This window comes from Ursus arctos, unplaced genomic scaffold (assembly GCF_023065955.2).
Source record: "Ursus arctos isolate Adak ecotype North America unplaced genomic scaffold, UrsArc2.0 scaffold_22, whole genome shotgun sequence".
NCBI classification, from domain to species: domain Eukaryota; kingdom Metazoa; phylum Chordata; class Mammalia; order Carnivora; family Ursidae; genus Ursus; species Ursus arctos.
In genome coordinates this window covers 3,571,506-3,598,752 of record NW_026622897.1, presented here as the reverse complement: position 1 = coordinate 3,598,752, position 27,247 = coordinate 3,571,506, and the positions used below count along the sequence as shown (strand labels likewise).

Below are 27,247 nucleotides of genomic sequence, written 5' to 3'. Positions count from 1 at the left end.
GCTGTGTCCCACCTCACTGGGGACGTGGAAGCTACACCTTTGCCCTACCCAGACGCTAGTTCTTTCTCTGTTCTTTTCATGTCTTCTCTCGGGTAACCTAAGCTATTCTTCGAACTCCACTGGGGCCCTCTCTGTCCCTGTGCTCTGCCACTCTATGGTTCCACCAGTTTCTCCTCAGCTCTGTTCCACTGCAGGTTTTCTTCCTAGTGGCCCTACCTGACAAGTGATCTCTTCCTGACAAGAAGCTGGATGCTCTAACGGTTAAGCACCTGGCCTCTTAATATGCAGGCCCTACATTTAAATCCTGGTTCTGCCACTAATCAGGTGTGACCTTAAGCAAGTGACTTAATTTCTTCAGGCCTCAGGTTCCTTATTTGCAAAAATTAAGATAATAAATGAGAACCTAACTTGCAGAGCCATTAAAGGGTTAAGTGAAGTAATGTATATGTACTGATTAGGACCCTGTCCGCTACATTCAACTAATTCTAGATACTATTATTACTATTATTTCCAAACCTAGCAAAAAATGGGCATAATCTGGTACAAACACACTGGTCGATTCCCTATCATGTTAACAAAATAAGAAGTCAATGTAAGCGTTTGGATTGGCAGCCCTCTACTCTTCATGTACAAGTTATTAGTTAAATGTATCTGCACATAATTTCTGTCTACAATATTTTGTTCAACCTACTCTTAACTTTTATAGATCTCCTTTAAATTTTTTAAAATTACTGTTAGAACAATATATTTTTAAAATTTTCCCCCTGCTTTGAAGTAACACAAATGGTACTTTTACAATGCCCTAGAGCCCTTATTATATATAGTATTTTACTAAAGGAATACACAGTTCATATAAAAATATATGCAAATAAAGACTGAAATTCTATAATTTACACTTTTATGTGATGAGGACACTAATTCATAGTATTTGTGTCATCAAATTCACTGGAGTACTGGGAGGAAAAATATAAAATATCAGGAAAGTGTACAATGCACGAGAAGTACACTTTATAATGATTTTGGAAAGTGAAAGTTACAAATGGGATGTAGAGTCAGGGAGAGAAGACTGAAGAGGAATCACACATATTGTACAACCACTTTACGATAATATGGTAAATTTGAGATGGATATTAACTGGACACTTTAAAGATGAACAGGATGAAGTCTAGAAATATGATCCTACTTGTGTCTTCTCAAAGAAAACGTGGAAGCTGGTGATAAGTTAAAAACACACAGGATCAGAAAACATTTTCTTAATAATGATAGTAGCTAATACTTTGCAATGATTAGCCCACTTATGCCTCTGAAAACTCCGTGAAACAGAAACAAGTATCCCCATTTTCAGATGAAGAACTGGAAGCACAATGAAGTCCTCCCACTAAGGTCACACAGCTAATAAGTGACAATGGCCAGATACCCACCCAGACAGCCAGATTCCGGAGGCCAGGCTCTTAATATTACCCTAAACCGATCATCCGTTATGATTATGAAGACTGGATTATGTCTTCATAATCCAGTATAATTATCATCACTGTTTTATACTGCTAAGGCGACATTACTGAAATACCCTACATGACGCAGAACATGTGTGTAACTTGTGTAACTATATTCATTTGTGTATTAAGAACCCAGGAGCCCAGTGGGAAGGCGCTTTGTCATCCTTCCTTGTCCTGAGGGGTGTTCGTAATTGGAAGTCCCCTTGTGCTTCTCGGTCGGATACTAGTGCTTCCTGAATAGCTTTGGTTACCCTCTAGAACAGGTTCAAAGAACTAAACTGGTTACCCCCAAGAACTTGAGCACCGAGGGGTACTGCTCACGAAAGTATCCTGGACGATACCGGTACAGACGCAAAGCAGTGTTAAACCAGAAACCAGAACCAGTCATCAGTCCTACCGAATGTGCAGCTCCTGGTGGTCCTTAGTTCTTTCTTGGAGCTCTTTGTCTTTAATCTCAGCCTCCACTTGCTGTCCACAGACAAGCTATGTCCACGCCACAGCATGTCTGTGTAAATATGAATCGTTGTGGATATGAAGGCAATAGAAGGATAGCAAGAGTGGTCTACCAAAACCAATAATAAAACATGTCTTAGTCTCCAGCCCAAACACTGGCAAATAATCTATATTTTCACTTAAATTGAGCCCCAAAAGTTCCCACTTCCTAAGACTCTATCCCCTTGGCCAGGTTGGGATGAATTACAGCTCAGAAGAACTCAGGCTGGTCTAACTCAACTCTGGGGACCACCTCCATCTCTCAGTGGCTGTTTCTTCAAAAATTTGCTTTTCTTCGAAAATTTACCTTTTGGCTTGGCATTTAGCTCCATGAAATCACATCCCCTTTATTTCCTAAAGTGCTGTATGAAATGTGTCTCTTTCGACGTGTATTTAAATATATCTAATTTGGTGGATTTCGCACACAGACAGACTCCTTGCAGACATCCAACACCTCATGGCATTCCACCTTCCACATGTTTCACTGCTGCCAAACCGAAAATTACTTTGAAAGATACTTTTAAATCCTAAACCCAGAAGCATTATATATTTTAAGTACTTCTAGTTATCACCTGCAAAGTTGATACTAATTAACTCATTAAAAAAAGGAAATTCAGCCATTAGAGAGATTTTACCCTAATTTTATGAATAATATTGAAGAGAATGAAATTAGTTTACAAAATGTGAATCTTTTTATAGCCTCTCTGGATGAGGTGTGGTACCTCAGCTGTAATGTGTGTATTTTGCAGTATGGGAGTTCTGTGGCACATAGGTCTTAAACAGTGTGGTATACAACTATTCTAGAAATGAAAACAACTTATTAAGATGATTTTAAAATATGTTTCATAAATATAAACTTGACATGTGTGAAATATATTTTAAATCAACCTAAGGGTAAAGGAAGCATCTGGAAGGTCATGTTGAAAACTAGCATGGAATGACCTCTTCCCACTTGTCCTTCTGTGTTCTTTACTGTCGCAGGGCTATGTTTGAAGTAAACATGAGAGAGAGAGACGGTGGGAGCGTCACCATCACTAATCTGTCCTCCAAAGCCGTGAAGGCCTTCCTCGACTACGCCTATACCGGGAGAACACAGATAACAGATGATAATGTGGAGATGTTCTTCCAGTTGTCCTCATTTCTTCAAGTCTCCTTCCTAGCCAAAGCTTGCAGTGACTTTTTAATAAAAAGTATTAACCTTGTCAACTGTTTACAGTTACTGGCTATATCAGACAGCTATGGCTCCCCACGCTTGTTCGATCACGCACTATACTTTGTACAGAACCACTTTTCCCTGCTATTTAAATCCAGTGATTTCTTAGAGATGAATTTTGGAGTCCTGCAAAAATGCCTGGAATCAGATGAGTTAAATGTCCCTGAAGAAGAAACTGTACTGAAAGTTGTCCTTAGTTGGACCAAACATAACTTAGAAACAAGGCAAAAGCATCTGCCTTATTTGATTAAAAAAGTACGATTACATCAGTTATCTGAGGAGACCCTTAAAGACTGTCTGCTCAACGAAGAGTGTTTACTCAAAAGCACAAACTGTTTTGACATGATCATGGATGCCGTTAAGTGTGTGCAAGGTTCTGGTGGACTCTTCCCTGATGCTCGACCATCCACCACTGAAAAATACATATTTGTTCACAAAACCGAGGAAAATGGAGGCGACCAATATACATTTTGCTATAATATCAATAGTGATTCGTGGAAAGTCCTGCCACAGTCACACCTGATCGATTTGCCAGGGTCTAGTCTGTCTAGCTACGGAGAGAAAATATTCCTGACAGGGGGCTGCAAAGGGCCGTGCTGCAGAACCGTGCGGCTTCACATCGCAGAGTCCTATCACGACGCGACCGATCAAACCTGGTGCTACTGTCCGGTGAAAAACGACTGCTTCCTGGTGTCCACTATGAAGACACCAAGAACCATGCACACATCAGTTCTGGCGCTCAACAGATTATTTGTCATTGGTGGAAAGACCAAAGGGTCTCAGGACATTAAAAGTCTCTTAGCTGTTGAGTCGTACAACCCTCTTTCCAAAGAATGGATGTCTGTTAGCCCGTTGCCCCGGGGCATATACTACCCCGAAGCAAGCGCGTGCCAGAACGTAATCTATGTTCTTGGGTCAGAGGTAGAGATTACAGATGCCTTTAACCCATCACTCGACTGCTTTTTTAAATACAATGCGACCACTGACCAGTGGTCTGAACTGGTAGCAGAGTTCGGGCAGTTTTTTCATGCAACGCTGATTAAAGCTGTCCCAGTAAACTGCACGCTGTACATATGTGACCTTTCCACCTACAAGGTGTATAGTTTCTGTCCGGATACTTGTGTCTGGAAGGGGGAAGGCTCTTTTGAATGTGCAGGCTTTAATGCAGGCGCCGTTGGAATTGAAGATAAAATTTATATCTTAGGTGGTGATTACGCACCAGATGAAATCACAGACGAAGTGCAAGTCTACCACAGCGGCAGATCTGAGTGGGAAGAAGTCTCACCGATGCCGAGAGCCTTAACCGAATTTTACTGCCAGGTGATTCAGTTCAATAAATACAGAGACCCATGGTTTTCTAATCATTTCTGAAAGGAGGATGTGCTGAGACATTCTAAACTATTCCAGTTCTAGAAACCTACTGTAAATCTGTTAACCTTAATAGTTGGTAACAAGGTCTTTACCTCTTAGTAAAATAAAATGTACCGTCTGTTAGAGAATCCTATGAATGTACAATATATCTGACGTAGCAGCTGCCAGAAACTTAAAACACAAAGTACATTTACCAAAAATTATACTGAATATAACTTAATCTTGGAGAATCTAGAATACTTAGTATTCTCAGATGTAAATAAAACTCACAGGCATTGATGTCTTGATTTTTAGAGTACTTTATCCATGAAAGACTAGTAAGAACAGATTTGTACCACATAGATGGGAAAAATCTCTTTAGGTAGGGAAAATGGATTATTTGCACACTATATTAGATAAAGTGAAAATTAAATTAGAAAGCAGTAAGAAGCCTGTCCCGTTACTACAGGAATGAGAGTTGCTGAATTCCTATCCTTTCCGATCATGGCTTAGCTTCTTTTAAGCCCTTCCATTTTTTCACCCCTTTTTTTTTTTTTTTTTTTGGTCAGGTAAACTTTTCTATATCCCCAGCCGTCTAAGCTGTACCCTAAACATGGCCTGACGTTTTTTGTATGATTCAACTCCCATTAAGAGCACGACGTACCATGCTATCATGCCAGAACGCCAATGGCAAGTACTGAAATGCTTTTAGAATTGCTGATTCTATTAGTTCTCAGTGTTAGTTGGTTTCAGTTTCTAGCAATATCATATTTTTCTTATTTTCTGGCTCAAGCTCAGTAAATTAACATTCTTGATTTAATTATTAGTTCTAAGTTACACCCAATTTGAGTCTATCTTAACATGTAACCCACTGAGTGAAATTCTTGGATTCTGAGGGTAGTCCTCAAATACTTTTTCTGTATCCTTGCCAGGTTCCAACATTATTGAGGATGTAGGAAATCTGACCTCTAGAGAACTGTATCCTTATGTTGCATTTCTTAAATTTTTAAATGTCCAAATCTGAGTTGCAATAAGAAATTTCAACATTTAAATTAGTACCATATCCATTTTATTTGATGACATAGACCAACTGTAAAGCACCGTGTTGCTTTACTACTTATGTAAATTATTCATAGTGAATTATTTACACAATTTTTTTTAAAAATGACTAGGTTTTTTGGTATTGATCATATTCACAACCTCCTATATCTGTTTAGATGCTTAATCATCTTTAACCCAAAAAAAGTAAGAATATCAATCATCCTTGTTCTCAGGTAGGAGGATTCTGTGTTGCAAGAGGGTATGTTTCTTTCAGAAGTTTAAAAGATATAACCATATCAGGTTTTAAAAGTGGAAATATACCTAAATAAAGGTCCTTTTATTATACCATATAAGTCTGCACAGTCATAAGCTTCAAATATATTTTTTTCAAAATAGGACAGGATATTAGACTACATGATCATGCAATTCCAAAATTGGACTGTCCCTAATCATATGACAGTTGCATAAAAAGTATTCTGTAGAATTGGTGGCCTTCCTTCCTAAGTTGGCTCTGCCCTTTCCTGTGTGTGTGTGTGTGTGTGTGTGTGTGTGTGCATGTGTGCAAGAAAAGAAAGATAATTCAGTGAAGGGTTTGTGTGTATATTTGTGGCTTTGGAAACAAATTATTTAAGAAAGACCATAACACAGTGAATGACCTATCTGTGGGTTTACTGAACTGTTAAACGTATATAAATAATTAAAGTAGGTTTAAAATAAATACTGTTTTAATTACTAACTGTAGGAATTGTTAATCTCTTCCAGAAAGGAGAAACTAAGGCAGAACAGAATCCCTTCCCGATCTCGTTTCATTATTAGATCACCTTGATGTCCGCCAGTCTTCTCATTGGCCGTTGATTCGTGGTAATGTTTCTAGAAACAAGGCCTAGGTAGCTCCCTCTGCATTTGATTTAATAGACTTTCTAACACACAGGGCTTGCTGCCTTTTTTCTACAGTGGCTGCAGTTTACTTGTTAATCATTTTTTCCTCATTGCCATCCCTTTACATCCGCAACTCAGTGCTCTTTGTCCGTTGTAACTGCGAGAAGTACTCTGTGCGGTCACCAGCACCCAGACTCTTCCTTTATTTACTGTCCTTCATCCTTCGCACCAGAGCAGAGCGTGCTGGGCGTGGCTCCGTTAATAACCGATCTTGTTCTAATCTTGCATCTTCTTGTAAAGGTGGCACTTTCATTATCTGTCTGCCGTACTGACAAATGGTTGACTGTTCTGCCTCCTCGAGGAGCCCAGCCCCATGCACACGTGGTCCGTGACTGAACTGCTCATATCTTTCTCACCTTGCCGACCCCTGGCTTCACTGCCCAAGAACCAGGTCTGTCATTCTGGCCTCACCCCGTTCTGGATCTCTGAAGGCAAGTCTCTGATCTCTCAAGCTTATTCTCAGTACCCCCAGAAAGAGCTGTATTCCTGTCTAAAGTTAGGTAAGAGGAAATAACACATCCCTTTATCTATGGCCTCTTCCCTGAGTCTTTTTTTTTTCTCTCAAGTCTGCTTTCCTTTCATGATCCTCCTTCAGCCAGTGTTGCATCGTAAGAGATAAAATAATTGTGCTCATTACCCAGATGGCTTTCATTCTTGTGGAAAAATTCTGTTAAATATTTCTGAATCCTTTATCATTTGTCTTGCTCCACTACATTTGGGTTATGCACGCAAAAAAAAAATTCTAATATGGTAAAATCTTCTAAAATTGAAAGTGGGTATATGGCATTATTATATATAAAGATGATTAAATTCAACATTTATATGAGATCAATTCAAAGTTAATGGACACTCCTGGAGTGATCTGCAAACTTGATTTGAAATGTGGAGCACCTTCTGTTCATCTCTTTCTTGTGAGACTGACAATAGGAAGAAGATTTGCAGAATCAAAGCTCACCCTCCCCGGAACACTCAAGTCCGGTTCCGGGCGGGCAGGAAGTGTTTAGCGCAGCAGTACTCCGCCGTGCTGCCCGGCCAAGCGACAGTGTGATTCCAGAGCGACCACACCCCGCAGCACGATTCCGTTTTTCCGAGATACCAAGAGCAACTGGGTGTCTGTACAGTGTACCCAGCTCCAGGGGCACCGTTGAGAAACTCAGAGTCAAGCAGAGAGAGAAGCAGTGTTGACATTCTGAGAGTGGGGAGGAGTAAAGGCAATGTAACGATGAGGTATGTTGTTGACGACGTGGTGTTACTTTTCGGTCCTCATTCTCAGTTTAATTGGATTCCGTGTTTGGAAGGTCTTTTATATTTAGAATTGAAAATGTTAAAACGTCTTCTGGTGGGCAGCCCTGGAGGGCAACCTAAAACGAAAGGCTGGAATTTATAGGGAAGCAGATTTCCAGTCAACCTAAGAAATCACTTGACTTCACTTTACAAAGCCATATTCAGAAGAAGACGAGTCCTCAGACGTGCCCCACGGGGGATGTCAACCCGGTATTTCCTACACAGCAGTAGACGACCAAAGATTTCCACATGCTCTTTACACATTTCCATCGTACTCGTTCTCTGCCATACGACTGAGGACTCCCTCCTCCAGTTTACTGAGCACTTCAGGCTCTGCAGAACTTGATTTCAGTGGCTCTGCAAACTCAGGGGTTCACTAGCCCCTGAGTCTACGACTGCCCCAGTTCAGGAGCAGTCTTATTGAAGGGAATTTGTTCTTCGTTCTTTCTTTCTTTCTTTTTTTTTTTAATCACTCAGGAAAAATCTGTAAATGGTGCTGACATTTCTAGTGCACTGCTAATAGGGCGTTTTCTTTCTCTCTACTGTGTGTGCACATTTGTTTCACAGATAGTAGAATCAGAAAGACCAGCACCTAAAATTTTCTCCTGAATTAGTTCCTGTTTTGCTGCAAATGTTGCAATCTAGTTAAATGCAATGATTTATAATCTACTTAAAGATTATATGATTTCAAAGAATATCTTTATATCCTAAAAACCTAGATGTGTTTATAAATCAATTCTGTTTGATGGCACTAGGATGCTTAATCAAATTTATTATCTAGTTAGGGAATATAATCATAGGATGATACTATTACGCATTTATCAAGAGAAAACTCTTCTAAATCCTAGGCTCATATTCAAACTTGAAAATAGCCTTAGAATCTAACACAGCTTCTGACGTGCTAGAGAGAAAGCCCCTCTAAATTCCAAAACACCCCGATCAGATGATTCACCCTGACAGATGATTTTTTTTTTTTTCAATTTCTCAGTTCTTTCAGGAAGAAAGAGCTTGATGCGTTCATTTTTGAAAAGTTCTGTTACTGCTCACACTGACAGCACTGCTGCCTCCGGGCATAGCTTCCAGGCCCTGGTCCTCGCGAGCTGTCGCCACGAGTGTTCAAAGCAGTAGCATCTCTCCTCTTCCTTTAAAATCAAGGCATCATTTTCCTGCTTGTTGAAATGCTTAGCTCTTTAAAACCTGCCACAACGGCTGGGGTTCCATGCCTTTCCTTGCACAGGTGCCTCAGAAAATCTGCCCTAATTCTCTCACCTTTCGGGTGGGCTAAGCATGACCACCACTGCAGACTCTCTTGATAATCCAGCTCTCTAGTCCTTATAAATCCAGTCTGAGCCACGGCCTTGCTGGGTCTTTCTCCTTTTAACTCCCCCCGCAGCAGCACCACCACCCCACCATCAGCATAACTACAAACACAAGTTTTCTGGGAGAGGAATTCTAAAGCCAAATTTTAGTAAGTCTTTCAATCATTTGCCATTAGATAGGGTTTTCAGACTCTTAAAAGCACTTCTGATAAACACCTTAAAAAGTACACAAAAAATAGAAACCAAAGCAGTCACATCCTTGGTGGTAAATGGGAGGACGATTTGCTTACAAATCAGTAAAGACTAGCCTTACGGTAACAAGGGTCTAAGTGCGGAGCTTCACCTACCCCGTCAGTCTGACCAGACAGAGCCGGCTATTTCCGTGACCGACGCCATTGTTAAGGAATGCCGTGAGCCAGGTCACGTTATCCATCCCATTAGCTTTGACCACATTCCCTACCACAGCTGTCCAACTAGCTCACCAAATTATGCTGTCGATTCCAAGGGTAACAAGGCGGCTGGAATAACTCCGAATACAGTTCCCTGAGTATCACGTGGTGGCATAAATATTTCTTTACATGTTTGTCTTCCTCATTTAATTGGAAGCTCTTAGGAATAGGAACAATATATTCATCATATCTGGACCTAGCAATTAGCACAGTGCTTGCATATAATGAGACATCCAGTGAACTGATACTCTGTTGAGCCGATGTGTGCAACAAATAGATGTTACAGCCATACTGTTACTGAATAGGTCTGTTGTAACTGTATATTTTGCAACTTATTTTCATGTACAAAGGAAATAATTTTGATCTACTTTAGGATTTTACATCTTAGAATGCTGTCACATCATACTTTAGTTATGTATGAATGTGTGTGTTCTTTTTGTAATATTTGAGATCTTTCTCCTGTTCAAAGTCTGAGAAAATGGGGTTGGGTAATTTACACAACTGCAATCTGTTAGTGTATGGAGAGTTAATAACAGAGCATGTGTTGAGAGCAAGACTGCACCCCACAGCGCGCTGCCCACCGCGGGAGAACACGCACAGTTGCATAATAGAGGTATAGTTGGTTCTTGAAAGTAAAATTATAGATTCAAAGTCATTTATCCACCTAATTTTTTAGTGCTTAGGGACTATTTGTTCTCAGTGAATTTTAATTATAATATCTCATTCCATGTTTCCTTTCAAAGGTGATCGTATACAAGACAATGGCTGCAAATTCCCTTAGTGGACGTGCAACCCGCTTTTGTCCCCCATTAAAGCCTAATAGCCTCAGTGACATTTTCCGCACTCGGGGAGCTGGTGCTCCAAGCCACCAGACACTGCATACGCAGATTTTCTTCATTTCCCTATTAGTGGAATGTGGGCTTTTGCTTTGAGAAATCAGCTTTGAGAAATAAAATCAGAATTTTTGCAGGTCCATGTGAACCATATTAACATGTAGTGAAACATTTCAATTCTGTACAATAATAATTTATTAAAGTGTATCTCAGAAAAGAACACCTTCTCTGTGTATTTATTGTTACTGGAAATAAAAGCGGTAGGCACAGGCAGGAGCTGAGGTTCTCATCTTCTCGCAACCCCCCTCCCGGATGCCCTGAGCACTCTGAGGAGTCTCAGGATTCCAGAGTGTGGTGGTGGAAGTTTGGGGGGAAGATGCCAGAAGGGGCCTCCGTAGCTGTGAGAACGGGTCCTGTATGTGCTTCAAGGCGGACACCCCTGTCCGAAAGAACAGCACCCCTTAGACTTCAGAGGAGTCACGGGTATGTGAGAGACCACCCCCAGGCCCTAAGGGAGCTAAGAAAGCTGACCACAGGTCCATGAGCCACAAACGATGGCAGCAGAAGAAGCTGGATGTGCAGGGCCATGCACGTGGCCACCCCTGCCTCCCTGGATACGAGGCGCACAAGCACCAGCCAGCTTCTGGCAATGAGCCTCCTCCCTAAGCCCACAAGCCCAGATGCCTGGGGGAGGTTAGTGATGGGGTCCGGAGCCTGAGAGACTGAGTGGTACCATGGAAAGACTGTTCATGTGTTTACACTGGACAGATCTCTCAATTCCAATTCCTGTCATTTTTCCACTCTGCAGAGGCCCATTTTCCACCATGTCTCTGGCTTTCCTGTGTGGTGAGCTGTGGTTTACTAGTGACCTTGACCTTGGCTCCCAGGTCCCTCTCTGTTCTACTCTCCAGGTGGAAACAGAGTTCTTCCTCAGAAACCCAACCCTTGAAAAACCAACTTGGTCCCTATCCCACAGGACTGCATAAGGCCAGCTGCCTTCTCCGAATTTCCAAGGCTCTCTGGCACTCTCTCATTAACCGTTGGTCCAGACTTACTGCTCCAGACATTCTCTTCTTGCCTCCAATTCCCCATCTGCCTCCAGCATCTGCTATTCACTTTGCCCTCAAACCTGGGTTCATTCCCTTCTCTTTAATCCCCTACACAAAAGACTTTCAAAAGCTTATTAGAAACATAAAGGTAGGAACTCCTGGGTGGCTCAGTTGGTTAAGCGTCCGACTCCTGGTCTTGGCTCAGGTCATGATCTTGGGGTCGTGAGATTGAGCCCCACATCAGGCTCTGTGTTCTGCATGGAGTCTGCTTAAGATTCTCTCTCCTTCTGCCCCTCCACTACTCTGTCCCCTGCTTGCTCTCTCTCTCTCACAAAAAGGAAGGAAGGAAGGAAGGAAGGAAGGAAGGAAGGAAGGAAGGAAGGAAGGAAGGAAGGAAGAATCAGTAACCCTAGGGAATTAGCTTGCTACCACGTATTGGGTTTGCTGCCCTCAAATAAGAGGTCTGTCCCCTGCTTGCTCTCTCTCTCTCACAAAAAGGAAGGAAGGAAGGAAGGAAGGAAGGAAGGAAGGAAGGAAGGAAGGAAGGAAGGAAGGAAGGAAAGAATCAGTAACACTAGGGAATTAGCTTGCTACCACGTATTGGGTTTGCTGCCCTCAAATAAGAGGTCTCCTCTCTTGGTCAACATTTTAATACTCAAAGGGTCTCCAGGGAAGATTTATTCTTACGTCATGAAACAGAATGGTTAACAGTCTCAGTCTGATGTACTGCCATTTGAAGTTCTTTCCCCAAATTCTAAATCTACCTGAATTTGCCCTCCCCATCCCCCATAGGAAAAAAGAGAAAAGCTCCTCAGTGACAAAATGTAATCTCCATACTTACAGAAAATAAACTGCAAAGAACACTTAAACTAGCAGTTCATCCCCTTACCAATCACTAAGAGTTCCTTACTACTCTGCTACAGGCTCTCACACATTTACAATATGAAGTACGCAGTAAGTTCTAGCAAAAACTACTTGTAGCAATTTATCCAATATATAGATTTTAATCGACTTATATGCATATTTTACAGAAAAAAACAATAATCCTAAAAAGTATACTACTTTCACTATGTAGAATCAAAGTAATGCTTATAAAGTGCTTTTGAAACTACAAAATAGTTTTTGAAACTACAAAATACTGGATTTTTAGGCAATGTGGCACTAAACCAATCTACTTAATGAGACTTAATTAATTAAAACTGCAGGCTGTATTTTTAAATACTTGTATAAAACCCATGTTTCCAGGATAAAATTTGTTTGCATTTATTAAATTTTGCAATCTTAAAGACTTCCACAAATCTTGATGAAACTAGACCCAAGAGAGCAAACCTAATAATATTCATGAAAAAAACTAAAGAAATCTGTGGGACCTATCTTAAAATAGAATTTAGCCATTAATATTAAAGAGATCATCCCAGTATTTATAGTGCTAGATTCCACTGCACTGCACCTGATAAATATTTTTGCATTTCCTCCAAGTTCAAGGCTTGTTGTGTAGCCTGATTTTGCTCTAGTGTTAATTAGTGAATCTTCCATGGGAAGTTAATTACCCTTCCCTAACCCTGACCAAAATGTATGCTGTAAAATAAGCTAATTTTTTTTAATCAAGAAAAGGCTTTCCCTGTGGGCTTTTCAGATTCAAAAATCCAATTAGCCTTAATGTTTTCCTTTACGAGATTAACCACCCTTTTATGTTATGAAACATTAATTGGAACTCAAACTATTAATAGATCTTTTTAAAACAACCTTTAAACAAATCAGTAAATTTTTTGTTTCTTTTACAAATAGTATTCAACTTGTATCTGTTCCTAAAGGAATAGAATGTTGCCATAGTATTCTTCCATTTAAACACAGTTCACGTTCCTCTTACAATCACAAACTAATGTATACTCTTGTTTCTAGGAATTTTTACAAAGACAATTATTCAACAGTTCCAAGCATCTAAATTTCTTCTATGGATAAGTGACATATTGAAGCTCTAACCAGGAATTCTAGTAATGGGGTATCTACCAGGAACATACAGTGTCCACAGTGTTCCTCAAACTTGCTTCAAAAAACCAATCATCTAGGGTGCCAGCTAAAGATACAGAATCCAGGACCTCATTCTTGCATATTTTGATTTCGTAAGCTCTAGATTCGGGTCCTGGGAACTCATATTTTCAATAAGCACTGCAAAGACTTCTTATCGGTAAGCAAGTCGGGAATCACACTGGTTCCGGGTGGAGAGGCCAGCTCGTGGCTCTTCCACAGACAGTGCTTTAAAAGCCGCATGAGTTTGACAAAGTTACTTCAACATTCTGTGCCCCAGCTTCTTTGTCAGTAAAACTGGGGTACCGGTTGTACCTCCCACAAAATGTTGTGAGAATTAAATAAAACAATGGGTGTGACGTGCTTGCCAATGGGAAATGTTCAATAAACTTCCGTGTCTCCTCCCGCTCTTTTTTCTTGCTTGATTTAAGCAGGACCATCTTCCCCTAACCCTTCACCATGCTACCAGTCTTAAATTCTACAATTAGAGATAAAATTTTAAATCTAAGAAGTACCACTTCTACCTCGGCAGAGGGAACAGATGGGACAAAGTAAAACACTGCTAATGCACAGTGTAGCTTGGACTTGGCCCTAAATATTCCTTCTTAGGCTCAACCACAAGTTTCTCATTTAGTAAGCTATTCATTCGACAGCTGCTTCTTGTCCTGCCGACCTGTGTCATCACTGTAGTAGGCATGGAGGTGTGATAGCAAGAAAATCAGATGTGTTCCCTGTTCTCCTTGAACTCACTGAGTATTTTCCTGCCTCTACCAGTTTTTCCAGATTGGGTTTTTCGCCCCCCTTTTGTTTTTCTCTCTCCTCTTCTTCCTTCTCTCTCCCTTGCTCTGCCTTGACTTCCACATCTGCCCCATGCACATGAGAATTCCCTTTTGCTCCCTGACCCACAGCTCTCAAGTGCAACCTCAGCTCCTTGGCTGATGCCAAACGGAGAATGAAGCCCACTCTCCTGCACACGCATGAGCACAGGGGTCAGACGACCCAGATCCCAGAACCTCAGAATGGCCCTAAAATGAGTGAGGGATCTTAGCAGTCTACCAGGAACCTCAGATCTATTGAATATTTTATTTGCTTAAAATGCAATGCAGAAAAATGTGTAAATCTTTGAACAAAATTCAAACTGTTCTCAATAATCTTCTACCCTGGGATATGTATCCAGCCTACATGATGTATCACAGACCATGCAGAGCACAACTTCAATATTTTTTCACCTGTCAGTTGAGAGAGGGTACCATTTCTCATCTGTTCCCCAAGTATACATCCTCACCAAAATAGCACGGACTTAAAGGGTGGAGAGGTCAGCTAATGGACATTTGGAAATGCAGCATGAGGACAGTCAGGAGGGAAAATTCCACTCAGATACACTGATCCATCTCATTAATAATTCACGGGCCCTCCTTGACCCTGCAGATGTACTTAATGCAGCATCGGGGCGGTAAAGGAAAGCAGAGGCAAGGAGTGTCAATTCCATGTGACCGAGGACACCGGGGGATCTACAGGATGCGGAGTTGACACCTCAGTGACGGGGGGGGGGGGGGGGGGGAGGGGTAGAAACTGGTGCTTTTCTAAGAGGAGTCAGGCCAACAGCTGTAAACGACCCTTGCTCAGTCCCGCTCTCTAGCCACCCCCTCTGGCCTTAAGTGGGCTACACCGAAAACCAAGGCCAGGAGTTATGACAGTCTATGTCTTTGAGGGAAAACAAAACAGAACAGAACAGGAGTGTGTCCTGTGGGGAGTGGGAGGGTGCAAGGCTCACAGGTTCTGCCAAGTCCAAAGAAGAGCCCCTCAAATGCAGAAGCAGGGCCCAGGCGTCCTTGCTCTGCCTTGTTACTCCATGGGACCATACGGATTTTTCTGAGCGGCGGTGCACCTGAACACCCCAGTCCTCAATAAGTGAGAGCGGTTTCTCCTTGCCCATTCTACTTCGAACACCCAAATTTCTTCCACTGGGTCCTGGTGCAGTCAGCACTTCCATGGAATACCAGTTACCATCATTTGAATGGAAAGGCATGTAGCAGGAAGGCGTGACAGGCCCTCGCTGGATGGCAGGCCCTTCATGCCACCACGTCTCCCCCAGTTACCTACTGGCCACCTCCATGGCCACATGACAAGCTACCTCAAATTTAGCGGCTGAAGACACCCTTCTTGCTCATGCTGCCGCAGGTCAGGCATCCAGGCAGGGTTAGCAGGGACGGCTTGGCTCTGCTCCACACACTGGTGGCTGGAGGGTTCACCCAGGGCTGGGGGCTCCCTCCCTCCCCTCAGTGGGACACCTCCGTTCTCGTTCATGGGGCCCTCGCGTCCCTGTGGTCTGTGCCCGCTAGGACGGCGCTGTCCGCTCCAGGAAGTGCTAGCTGCCTGTGGCTATTTACACCGAAAACAGTACTGATCAAAACTGTTCAAGACGAAAGATTCCATTTCTCAGGTTCCAGTCCCGTGACAAGTACCCAGTAGTCACGTGTGGCTAGTGGCTACCGCACTGGCCAGCGTAGGGCTGTGTCTGGGCCTCTCCCCCCAGCAGGACAGCCTGGCTTCTTCCCCAGGGACTGACACCCCTCTAACACACAGAGGAGCACTGGGGCCTCGAGACCTGGCCTCAGGCGCCCCAGACGCCACGTCTGCATTCTACTGGTCACAGCCCTTCACAAAACAACAGACTCAAGGGGTGGAAAATCGACTCTAAAGCCAACAGCAAAGAAATACTGGAGAGAGTACAGAAGCAGAGAGGCAGGATCTATCGTCGCCGTTTTTAACAACCGACCACCGCACTAACTCAGCCGTGCGTTCTCTTCAGGAAGTAAGTCCTCACACATCCGAACGTGGCCTCCTTCCAGCCTCGCCTCTCCTCCCCTGCCGCCTAGCATCCGTGTGCTTTCTGTGCTTGGCAGCCACGTTCCCTCAAAGCCCTGCCTCTGGATCCTCTTTCCGTCAGGACTGTGAGGTAAAATTACGTTGTGCAGTAAAGGTGGCTTACGTTCCGTCAGACTTCGGGACAACTCCCGTGCTCCAACTCTTTGCTCCTCTCTTGCTTTGTCACACTTGGCAAAACCAAAACTGAGCAAAAGTGGCCTGATGAGAACATCTATAAATTCCCACCACCAACCTACCCACCCACCAGCATCCTCATCTCTTTACCCACCAGGGTTACGTTCCCAGACCCCCAGGGGAGGCCTGAAACCACAAATAGTACCAAACCCTAGTATACTGTGTTTTGCCCTATATACACACACAACTATGATAAAGTTTAATTTATAAACTGAGCGCAGTAAGAGATCACCAAGAACAACTAATGATAAAATAGAAGAACTGTAACAACATACTGTAATGAAAGTAATGGGAATATGGTATCTCTCTCTCTCTCAAAATATCTCATCATACTGGACTCACCGTTATTCCAGTGATCACGGGAGGGGATAAAATGCCTATGTGGTGAGGAGAGTGAGGCAGGCACTGAGGCACGCCAGGCTATTCCAGGACCATCTTCTGACAGCTCATCAGGACGAGGGTCATGTGCTTCCGGGCCGCAGGTGACCATGGTAACTGGAAAGTGAACCACAGATGAGGGGGCTGCTGTAGATGCAGTGTTCTTGTGAGATTACACCCCTCTCACCTCAGCAATCCTTCCTCCCTCCATCTTCCCCGTCCTATGGATCATTCCTACCAGCACACAAACATGCGGACGCCATATGCATTCCAGCAACGGCCCCATTTCTCTGCATGCATCCATGTCTTATCTTTCTTCTCTCAGGCTTTTGCCAATGACTTCACCAAAACTGCTTCTGTCACGAGCACCAGTGGCCTCCAGATACTTCTCTTACCTGACCTATCAGCAGCTTTTTACTTGCCTTGTGGGGCTTCCAGAACCGCCCCCTCTTCTGGCTTTTCTGCGGCCTCACTCCAGCTCAGTCTGCTATGCTTGCTCCTTCTCTACTCTCTGATCTTATGATGTGAGAGTGCCCTAGGGACCAGCTCTTGAGACTTCTTATCTGCTCCCTCCACACGAATTCCCTGGGTGATCTCATCCAAGGTCGATACCATCTATTTGCTGATGGCTTCCAAATGTATAGTTCCAATCCACACCTCTTCCGAAGTTCCTACATCAAAATTCCTACATATTACCTCCTGTTTGATGTCTAATAGACGTCAAAAACTTAAGGTTTCCAAAGCTCAACTCCTACTATGCTTTCTTACAATGCAGACAATGTCCTTCCATTTCCTCAGGCCAAAGGTTTTGTAGACATCTTCAACTTGCCTTGCTCACACCTTATGTCCCAACCATCAGGAACTCCTGTAAACTCTCCCTTCAGAAAATAACCAGAATCACCACCTCCTCTATCTCCCCCTGGGCCACCATCATCTCATGTGGATTATTCTAGTAGCCTCCTGACTACCTCTCTGCTTCCCCTCAGAGCCCTACAGTCTGTTCTCAACTCAACAGCCACAGTGGTCTTATCAGGATCTATGGAGATCAGATCATTTCACTCTTCTGCCCAAAACCTTCCAAGGGCTCCAAATTTCTCTAAGAAAACCAAAGCCCGCACAGCAGGCCCACTGCCTCCTACCTCTTTGACCTCCTCCCCTACTACATTCTCCCTCCACTCACTCAGAACAGGTGGCTCCTCCTCAGGCCTTCTATGCTGGCAGTTTCCTTTGCTGGAAGGCTCTTCCCTCAGCTCCCATCTCCCACTTCAAAGCTCAGTGCAAATGTCACTTTCTGAATGACACTTACCCAAACACGCTAAACCTGCAACCATCCCCTTCCCCAGAGCCTCCAACCCCCAACACTCTGCTCTTCCTTTATCCCATGGCACTGCTCATCTTCTAATGCGTATTAGACACACACACACACGTATGCATATATACACACATTATATACATATACACACACATATATACGTATATACATATATTATATATAATATATACAGTGTATTATATACACCGTACAGTTATATTTACTTAAGTTACATTAAGGCAGGGATTTGATCTCAAGATCTTATCTCAAGTACCTACTACTGGGTACATGATAGGTGCCTAATAAATATTTGTCAAGGGGCGCCTGGTTGGCTCACTCAGTAGAGTGCTCAACTCTTGATCTCAGGGTTGTGAGTTCAAGCCCCATGTTGGGTGTAGAGCTTACTTAAAAAAAAATTGTTGAATAACTGAATGAGGTATTTGAACTCTGTATATTTTATCTGTACCAATACCAGAACGAATGCTGAAACAAATTTAAATACATTACAGAGCAGTTAAATACATTAGAGAGAGTAATCAACAGTAACTACTCCAGGTGGTAAAATCATGAATGAAGTTAAATCATCTTTTCTACGACCAGTTCCAGGTCAAATTGTCAAGACATGTTAATTACCCTTTTCCCCTCTGCTAGCCTTCCCTCTTTACTTTTCTGACCTATGTCCCATTTCTAAAGAAATCTGCTACATAGATGCCTGTTAATGCATTAGTCCATAATGGATAAAGTAGGTACTTCATCAGGAAAATGCCTATAACAAAAAATTTATTTCCGAAAGTCTTATTTGTTTAAACTGGTGTTTATCTTATACTTTTAGTTGTCCTATATTTGTGACCACTTGAGAGGTTTAAAAATCAGTTTTGAAATGTGAAATTATTTTTATTTGAACAAGTCATTCCTCCTGCACCCTTAATTCCCATCCCTAGGAATTTGGTATATGGAGTGAGACTCTGTCACGAAGCTATTTAGCATCTTAGTGACTCTGTTTCTTTTTTTTTTTTTTTAAAGATTTTATTTATTTATTCGACAGAGATAGAGACAGCCAGCGAGAGAGGGAACACAAGCAGGGGGAGTGGGAGAGGAAGAAGCAGGCTCATAGCAGAGGAGCCTGATGTGGGGCTCGATCCCAGAACGCCGGGATCACACCCTGAGCCGAAGGCAGACACTTAACCGCTGCGCCACCCAGGCACCCCAGTGACTCTGTTTCTATCTCTGGAAAATGGGAATAATAGTTGTGTCCTCACCATAGGGTTACTGTGAGAATTCAGTGTGTTAATATATGCAGAATACTTATAATAATGCCAGGTCCATAAGAGTACCATGGAAGGGTTAGTTTTTATTGTTGAAACTCTAATTTTGAAATCTATTTTTTAAAAGTTTTATTTATTCAGTTGAAGGAGAAAGAAAGGGGCTGGGAGGGACAGAGGGAGAGGGAGAGAATCCCAAGCAGACTCCACGCTGAATGCAGAGCCCAATGCAGGGCTCCATCTCATGATCCCCAAGATCATGACCCGAGCTGAAATCAAATGTTGGACACTTAATTGACTGAGCCACTTGGGTGTCCCTAATTTTGAGATTTAACTTGTATATTTATTTTCAAATATAATTCTATTGCTTTTAAACTTAGGGTGCAAATTTAAAGATAAGAAGAGTATGATGTAACACAGTTTTTAAAGAATAGCTCTGCTCAATGATCCAACAAATTATATACTTAATAGTAAATAAGTCAATATATTTGTATCATACCTAATGTTTACTTCATTCTAAACTTTCTGAGGGCAAGAACTGCTCTAATTAAGATTACAGTGGTTCCCAAGTACCACATAGAGCACGGTCTGTCGTGTGGATGTTCGGTAAACACTGAGTGACAACATTTCAGCATTCTCAAAGAGGGTATTTAGTGTTTTGTTCTGGTATCTTGTGGCAAAGTGAACTGCATTCTTGACCATCATGTCTTTTAGCAGTAGAGGCTGTATATACAAATGGCATTTGCAAGGGTAAATCTATTTAAAGCCAAGGACTCATTTAGCCTTTCCTCTGAACATTTTATCCCTTGACTAAATGTATTCATCAAAAAGAGCATAGATTTCTAGCTCTGCTACTTCATAGCTTGATGGATTTTTGTTTGATTACTGTATTGATTTAATTTTTTAAAGATGCAAATATACATGGCCTACTTGCTGAAATGTTTTTTCTTAAAGGGAATAAAATGCAGGGCACTGTTTTCTTTCTTCCCCTTTTTGTCTTCCTTCCTTTTTAACCCTGTTAGAAAGACAAATCAAAGCCATCTTATAGCTGGGCTGGGTCCGCACAGCCATGTGCTACTTTCAAGAGGCAAGCCTGGCCCCAGATGTGACCTGTGACTCGACACAGGAGGGGACTCCACAGTCACAGACTTGCAGGTGCTGAAGAGAAGTCATCTACAAGCAACAGGAACCTTTAGATGCAGGGTCCCTAGGCTTGGGAGGGAGGTTGTACCTACTGGGAAGTCCGTCACAAGTAAGAGCGGATCATGAGGAGTCCTGTCCACGCACAGCTACACAGTGTGGGGCCATCAAATAAGAAACGGGGGAGTCAAGGGTCTGCAGGAAATGTGGTGTGTGCTTGCGGGGGTTCCGGATGGAGGGGGGGAAGCAGCAACGGCTGTGGGCCGGTATGGGGTGGGTTGGTGCAGGACTCAAGTTTCCACCAGCCATGCCCAAGGGAAGCTTATCTAGAAGAAAGGGACCCTAAGAAAAGTGACAGTACAGGTTGCCCTTTGCAGGAGCCTGGTGAAGAAACAGTGGGCCCCTGGGCCGTCGGCGGCAGTAACAAGCAGTGTGAGTAAGACCCGCAACAGCAGGGGCACCTGGGTGGCTCATCCGGTGAAGCGTCTGCCTTCAGCTCAGGTTGTGATCTCAGGGTCCTGGGATCGAGTCCTGCACGGGGTTTCCTGCTCAGTGGGAAGTCTGCTTCTCCCTCTGCGTCTGCTGCTCCCCCTGCTTATACTCTCTCTCAAATAAACAAATAAAATCTTAAAAAAAGAAAAAGACTGGCAACAAGGATGATGTTAGTGATAACAACAGCAACACGGCCAGCCTGGCTTCTGAGACAGACATCGCAGCAACACACGCGGGTGAAGGCAGTGAAACAGAGAAACCAGGGCAGGCTGCCCGCGCGCGTCCCTCTGACCCTCACAGTCACGCAGACGGCTCAGCTGCTGTCAGGAGGGAACAGATGCGCCAGCAGGGCTGTGACAGCTGCACATCTTGCCCGGAGACACACAGCTGATGAGAAGATGAGCTCACGACGGATTCTGCGACATATTGCCTCTCCCGGAAAAGCTTTAGTAACCAGATTATTGCACTGACTGGAATGCTCGATGCCGGGAGTCCGTACTTGGAAGTAGCGGTTTGGGAACTTTATTTGGCCCATGTTTTCCATCCGATTAGTGGAACAAACTTAGCCATGGTTCAACATTATAAGGTTATCACCCGTGAGAATTATTATTCTTCCTTCATTACATGGAATGCCTCAAAGCTTGAGAATGACTGAACTACATTACTGATCAATTCTGCAGATCAAGACTCTCCCAGCTGACCATAAATTAAAAATATGCTTGCTCTATGGAGATAAAAACAAACAGCCAGTACAAGTTTACTGCCTTTTTGATTTCTCCTCTGTTTTTCTATTATTTAGAGAAGCACAATTGATTTTTATTTCCTCTTTCAAATTACCTTCATCAAGAAACAATGAGCCATAGGATCCCTTTAAGGGTTTTTGATTTGTTCACATGATTGCAAAACCATTTTGCTGATTTAAAAAAAAGGTAGGGATGCTTTCCAATCACATGTGACTGAAATATAAAATATATTTGGAAGGAAAATTGCTAGTAATTGCTTAAAAGATGCTTATTAAGATAACATAGTAAGGTAATTTCTGTGTTTTCTAAAAGATATCCCGCCTAAACTGAAAGCGACCACGAAGGCTGCAGGGGGAAGCTGTCGACTAACCTCAGAGACCTGTGCTTACCACTGGACAGACCCATCTCCAGGTGACCGACACGCACAATCGGCATTCCAGCCACAAAGGCTGTTCTTCAAGGAGCAGTGGCATCATGTGTCCATGACCTTTCACCCCTTCTTCTGGGAGTGTCACCGCCCAGACACGAGATGGGCTGGCAAGGACCAGCGTCTGCCCTGTGCGGGGCCGAAGGAAGAACTTTGGCATGGACAACAGGAACCGAATGAGGCCCTGGTTCCGCTCCCTGCGGCTGTGTAACACCACGCCCCCAAATTCAGTGGGTGACAACCACCATTGTATCTGCCCCCCCATTTTGTGGAATTCCAGAAGGGTAGGCTCTGTGCTTGGCTTGTGATCCATGAAGCATCCACCAGGCAGTGTGAGGATTCAACCGGGAATCTGGGTTCCTCACCCGCACGTGTGTGGCTCGGCACCTGCTGGCGTCTTTCCGTCGGCCGTCCGCCATGGTTTACCCTCCAAGGTCCCCGGTACGTGGGCTGCGCCCGCACTGGGCAGTGTCAGGGTGGGCATGCTTCTGACACGCCGGCTGGCTCGCAGGAGGTAGAAACGGAGGCCGCCAAGCCAGGCCAGGGCCCTGTCTGAAACAGCAGAGCATCATTTCTGCTGCTTTTCTTGCTGTTGTTGTTGTTGTTGTTGAGTTTTGGCTTTTGGTTTTTGTCAAGGTAGTCACAAGACCTGCCCAGATTCCAGGAAGAGAAACGGACTCTGTTCTCTTAACGGGGCAGTGGCAAGGTCACACAGGAAGAGGTGTCAGGGGAGGGGGGAGGTACTGCTGTGGTGTCTTTGGGAAATCTCTTTTTCCACCACCCCAGATCTCTTTTAATCTACAACCACTGATGTCTCTGCCGTACCAAACCACTCCATAGGAACAGTAACAAAAAAGAATCAATAAATGCATGACTTTAAACTTGCACATTAATGTCTATATTATATCCATCTGGTGAAATGTCTCATACAGCCACGGATTGCTGAGTATCTGGCACTGGTTTTTCCGACCAAGCTGATTTCGCTATGCTTAGAAAATTGGCCCAAACCCACTTTTAACACACATTCTATTATAAATCCTCCTGTTGTTTCATCCTGATACCCGTTCATCTAATCAGGTTCTGCTTACTACCCCCGGTGACACCCCTCCTCCCATCCCTGAGCTTATTTTTCTTGTCAGGCAGACTCTACTGTCCTGTCCACTCTTTTTTTTTTTTTCAAAGATTTTATTTATTTATTTGACAGAGACAGAGGCAGCGAGAGAGGGAACACAAGCGGGGGGAGCGGGGGAGGGAGAAGCAGGCTTCCCGCTGAGCTGGGAGCCCAATGCGGGCTCGATCCCAGGACCCTGGGATCACGCCCTGAGCCGAAGGCAGACGCTTAACTACTGAGCCACCCAGGCGCCCCGTCCCGTCCACTCTTCTCACCAACTTCCAATGCTTGTGCAAGATACTCTAGCCCACCTTCCTGCCGAAGAGACAGGACCCCACTCATTCACTAGAAGGTAGCGCAGCCTAAAACCATGCACATTCCTTACCACACCCCCTACTCTGCTACACAAGCAATACAAATGGACAAAAATCCCCACAAGTATAAAATCCCAGCTAAAAGGTATAAAATCTCAGCTAAAAGCAGGAGAAAAGAACTTAGCTGGGTAAGAAAACAAAATGAAGTCCCCTTATAAAGACTTAGAAGATGTACATGAGATGCTGGTATGGCAAAGAACAACACGCAGGATGCGGGGTAGCGGTGCCCAAGGAAGAGAGTCACAGGACAGGAGTCCTGCTTCACGATGAGAGTTGTGAAGCAGTGAACAGGATGGATCCGGACACGGGGATCATTTGGGGGACCATGCCTCTCTACAGGCAAAAGATGTTGAGAATAGAACACAGAGCAGATGGCATGGGACAGCTTTGAGAAAACACCGAAGAAGGAAAACCAGAAAGACTGATTAGATTTGGGGAAATAGAACCAGCTATGTCCGAATGTTCAACAGAACCGGTCTTTTGTTAGCGGTAAGAAACTCCCTTGGATTCATTCATGCTGAAGCAAACGACCTTAGGTGACCTTGCTTCCCTGCAAAAGTGGTGCCTCATGCTTTTGAAAAGTGCCCTGAAATAACAGTTATTACTTTAGTCAGTGATGCTGCAAAAACCATTTTGTTCTCTGCATAAAACCAAAATCATGTTCAGCTTTCTTTATGGCATAATTTAAAATAATGTCCAAAGTCCACATGCATGAATGGAAACAAAGGTAATCAAGCGGCCAACATGGAGACAGCCGGGTGCTACACTTCTTAATAACCGTCCTCCCCAGTGTGTGGCTGTCACTTAGGCAACAGACTACAAAGCAATCTCGAGGTTCCCGCACTTGTGTATAATTTCTTCTTTTCCTTACTCTCCCAGTGCTGAGGTTGTGTCTTTTGGTTTTTTGTTGTTGCTTTGTTTTCTAAGAGAACTTAACCATACTTCCGTTCGTTTTTATTTGATGTTACTGCTTACAAGAAAAAAGGAAATAGTAAATAATTGTGAGTTAAATGATGAAAAAAGTGTAAACTGTAAAAAGTAGATAAAAATGTTTTCATTTAAAGATCTTTTTACTGCGACAGAACAGCAGCTCTTACACACGGTAAGCTGTGGAAACTTTAGAAACATCTTCCACACAGAGCAGACGCAAAAACCTCGCTGACAGGCGGACGTGGACACCTCACAGATGCAGACACCTGGCTGACAGGTGGACACAGACACCCGGCTAACAGGTGGACACCTTGCTGACAGGCGGACGCAGACACCTCACGGATGTAGACACCCGGCTGACAGGCAGACGCGCACACCTCGCTGACAGGCAGACGCTGACAGGCAGACGCCGACACCTCACTCACAGGTGGATGCGGACACCCGACTGATAGGCAGACACGAACACCTCACTCACAGGCGGATGCGGACACCTCGCTGACAGGTGGATGCAGACACCTCATGGATGTGGACACCCAGCTGACAGGCAGACATGAACACCTCGCTGACAGGTGGATGTGGACACCTCACGGATGCAGACACCTGGCTGACAGGTGGATGCAGACACCTCGCTGACAGGTGGATGCAGACACCTCATGGATGTGACACCCAGCTGACAGGCAGACACGAACACCTCGCTGACAGATGGACGTGGACACCTCACGGATGCGGACACCCGGCTGACAGGTGGATGCGGACACCTCGCTGACAGGTGGACATGGACACCTCACGGATGTGACACCCAGCTGACAGGCAGACACGAACACCTCGCTGACAGATGGACGTGGACACCTCACGGATGCGGACACCTGGCTGACAGGTGGATGCGCACACCTCACAGATGCGGACACCTGGCTGACAGGCAGACACAAACAACTCGCTGACAGGCAGATGCACACACTTCGCTGACAGGCGGATGCAGACACCTCGCTAACAGGCGGATGCGGATACCTCGCTGACAGGCGGATGCGGACACCTCACGGATGTGACACCCAGCTGACAGGCAGACACGAACACCTCACTGACAGGCGGACGTGGACACCTCACAGATGTGGACACCTGGCTGACAGGTGGACATGGACACCTGGCTAACAGGCGGACACCTCGCTGACAGGCGGATGTGGACACCTCATGGATGTGGACACCTGGCTGACAGGCAGACTCGAACACCCCACTGACAGGCAGACACAGACACCTGGCTGACAGGCAGCCACTTACAGGGGGTGTGAAGCTGGCAGGAAGCTGGCTGAGTAAATTTTAAATAAATTCAAAACGAATTTAGGACTTATACCTTTCTAAGTCGGTGATACAGATCACGGGGTGGGAACTCCACGAGAGCAGGGATTTTCTTGCGTTTTGCTCACATGGTTGGTCCCCAATAAATTTTTGCGGAATAAATGTGGCAATCGAAAGAGATAAACAGCAGATGGTTTGGTTATGGTGCTACTGGGGAGACCTCATTTCATATCTAGAATACTGCATGTCACAATTTGAAAGAGAACACGAGGGTATCCCAAAGGACCAAGGCATGAAGACGCTTGAAATCCAGTATGAAAAGTAACTAAAGGAATTGGGAAGACAGGAAATTCTTCAGGATGCTGGGGAGACGGAATTCAAACACTCAAGGGTTTGATCTCCATCTCCTACAGGGACCTTCTGCTCCTGGGATTCAGCGGCTCCCATGTTAACATTTGGAACATCAGGTATCAGTTTTCTACAGAATTTTTCAAAAAGATAACATCACAACCATGTTATTTTTAGCTGGTGGGGTAACTCCGATGCCTAGATTAGATGGCAACACTTGTTACTTGTGTGAGCTGTGATAATATGTACTTATCTTCCAAACACATTTTGAAACACGTATAGATGAATGCAAATCAAAGCTCAAACCAAGGTGCTGCAAGAAAAAGAACCAATGTACAATGACCTATGTCATGAATGGGGTCATCTCTCAGGAACCAAACTTGGGAATTCTTTTCTTTCACCTCCCCTCAACCCTCTCCAGAGTTCCTCATCTTCTGCAAACGACGGACATGCCCTCTCCAATTCATTATAAGAAACTTGCAGGAAGAATGACTGTGAGCCATTTCTCAAGCGTTGGTCTCTTACTGTTTGTCTTAGAAGCATTCCCAAACCAAGGTCATTTCTCAGTTCTTAAGGGTTCAAAGGCTATAATTTTTCATATGGACAAGGCGTAATTCTGAATAACCTACCTAGTGAGTTATTAAGGGTTAATAAAATTGGATGTCCATAAACCAAAATGAGCACATCATGAGGTCACTGAGCGTCTGACTTCACACAATGCTTGGCAACACCACAAACTTCCTCTTTGTGTGTGGGCATATACACATCATTGGAATCCCCAAACTTCCTAGAGGAGAAGCTGTTATTTGTTATGAATCAAATGTGTTGGTTTGACTTGATTGTAGTTTTTGATTGCTCTTAACTTATTATTTGTAAAACTG

The 27,247-nt window shown here is 43.9% G+C and overlaps 1 protein-coding gene across 13 annotated transcripts in view; it reads left to right on the top strand.

Annotated features, from left to right (window-relative positions):
* Positions 1 to 10,633, top strand: part of KBTBD3 (kelch repeat and BTB domain containing 3) — a 36,608-nt gene extending 25,975 nt beyond the window's left edge. For 2 of the 13 annotated variants that reach the window (XM_026505861.4, XM_057316714.1), the window contains exons 3-4: positions 2,970 to 4,521; positions 6,355 to 10,633. In XM_026505861.4, the coding sequence (XP_026361646.1) occupies positions 2,970 to 4,521; positions 6,355 to 6,408 (1,606 nt within the window). In that variant the 3' untranslated portion in view covers positions 6,409 to 10,633. Of the gene's footprint in view, positions 1 to 2,969 lie in introns of all 13 variants that reach the window. The other 11 variants (XR_007189621.2, XR_008960885.1, XR_007189624.2 and 8 more) reach the window with 11 other exon arrangements.
* The last annotated feature ends 16,614 nt before the right edge of the window (positions 10,634 to 27,247 follow it).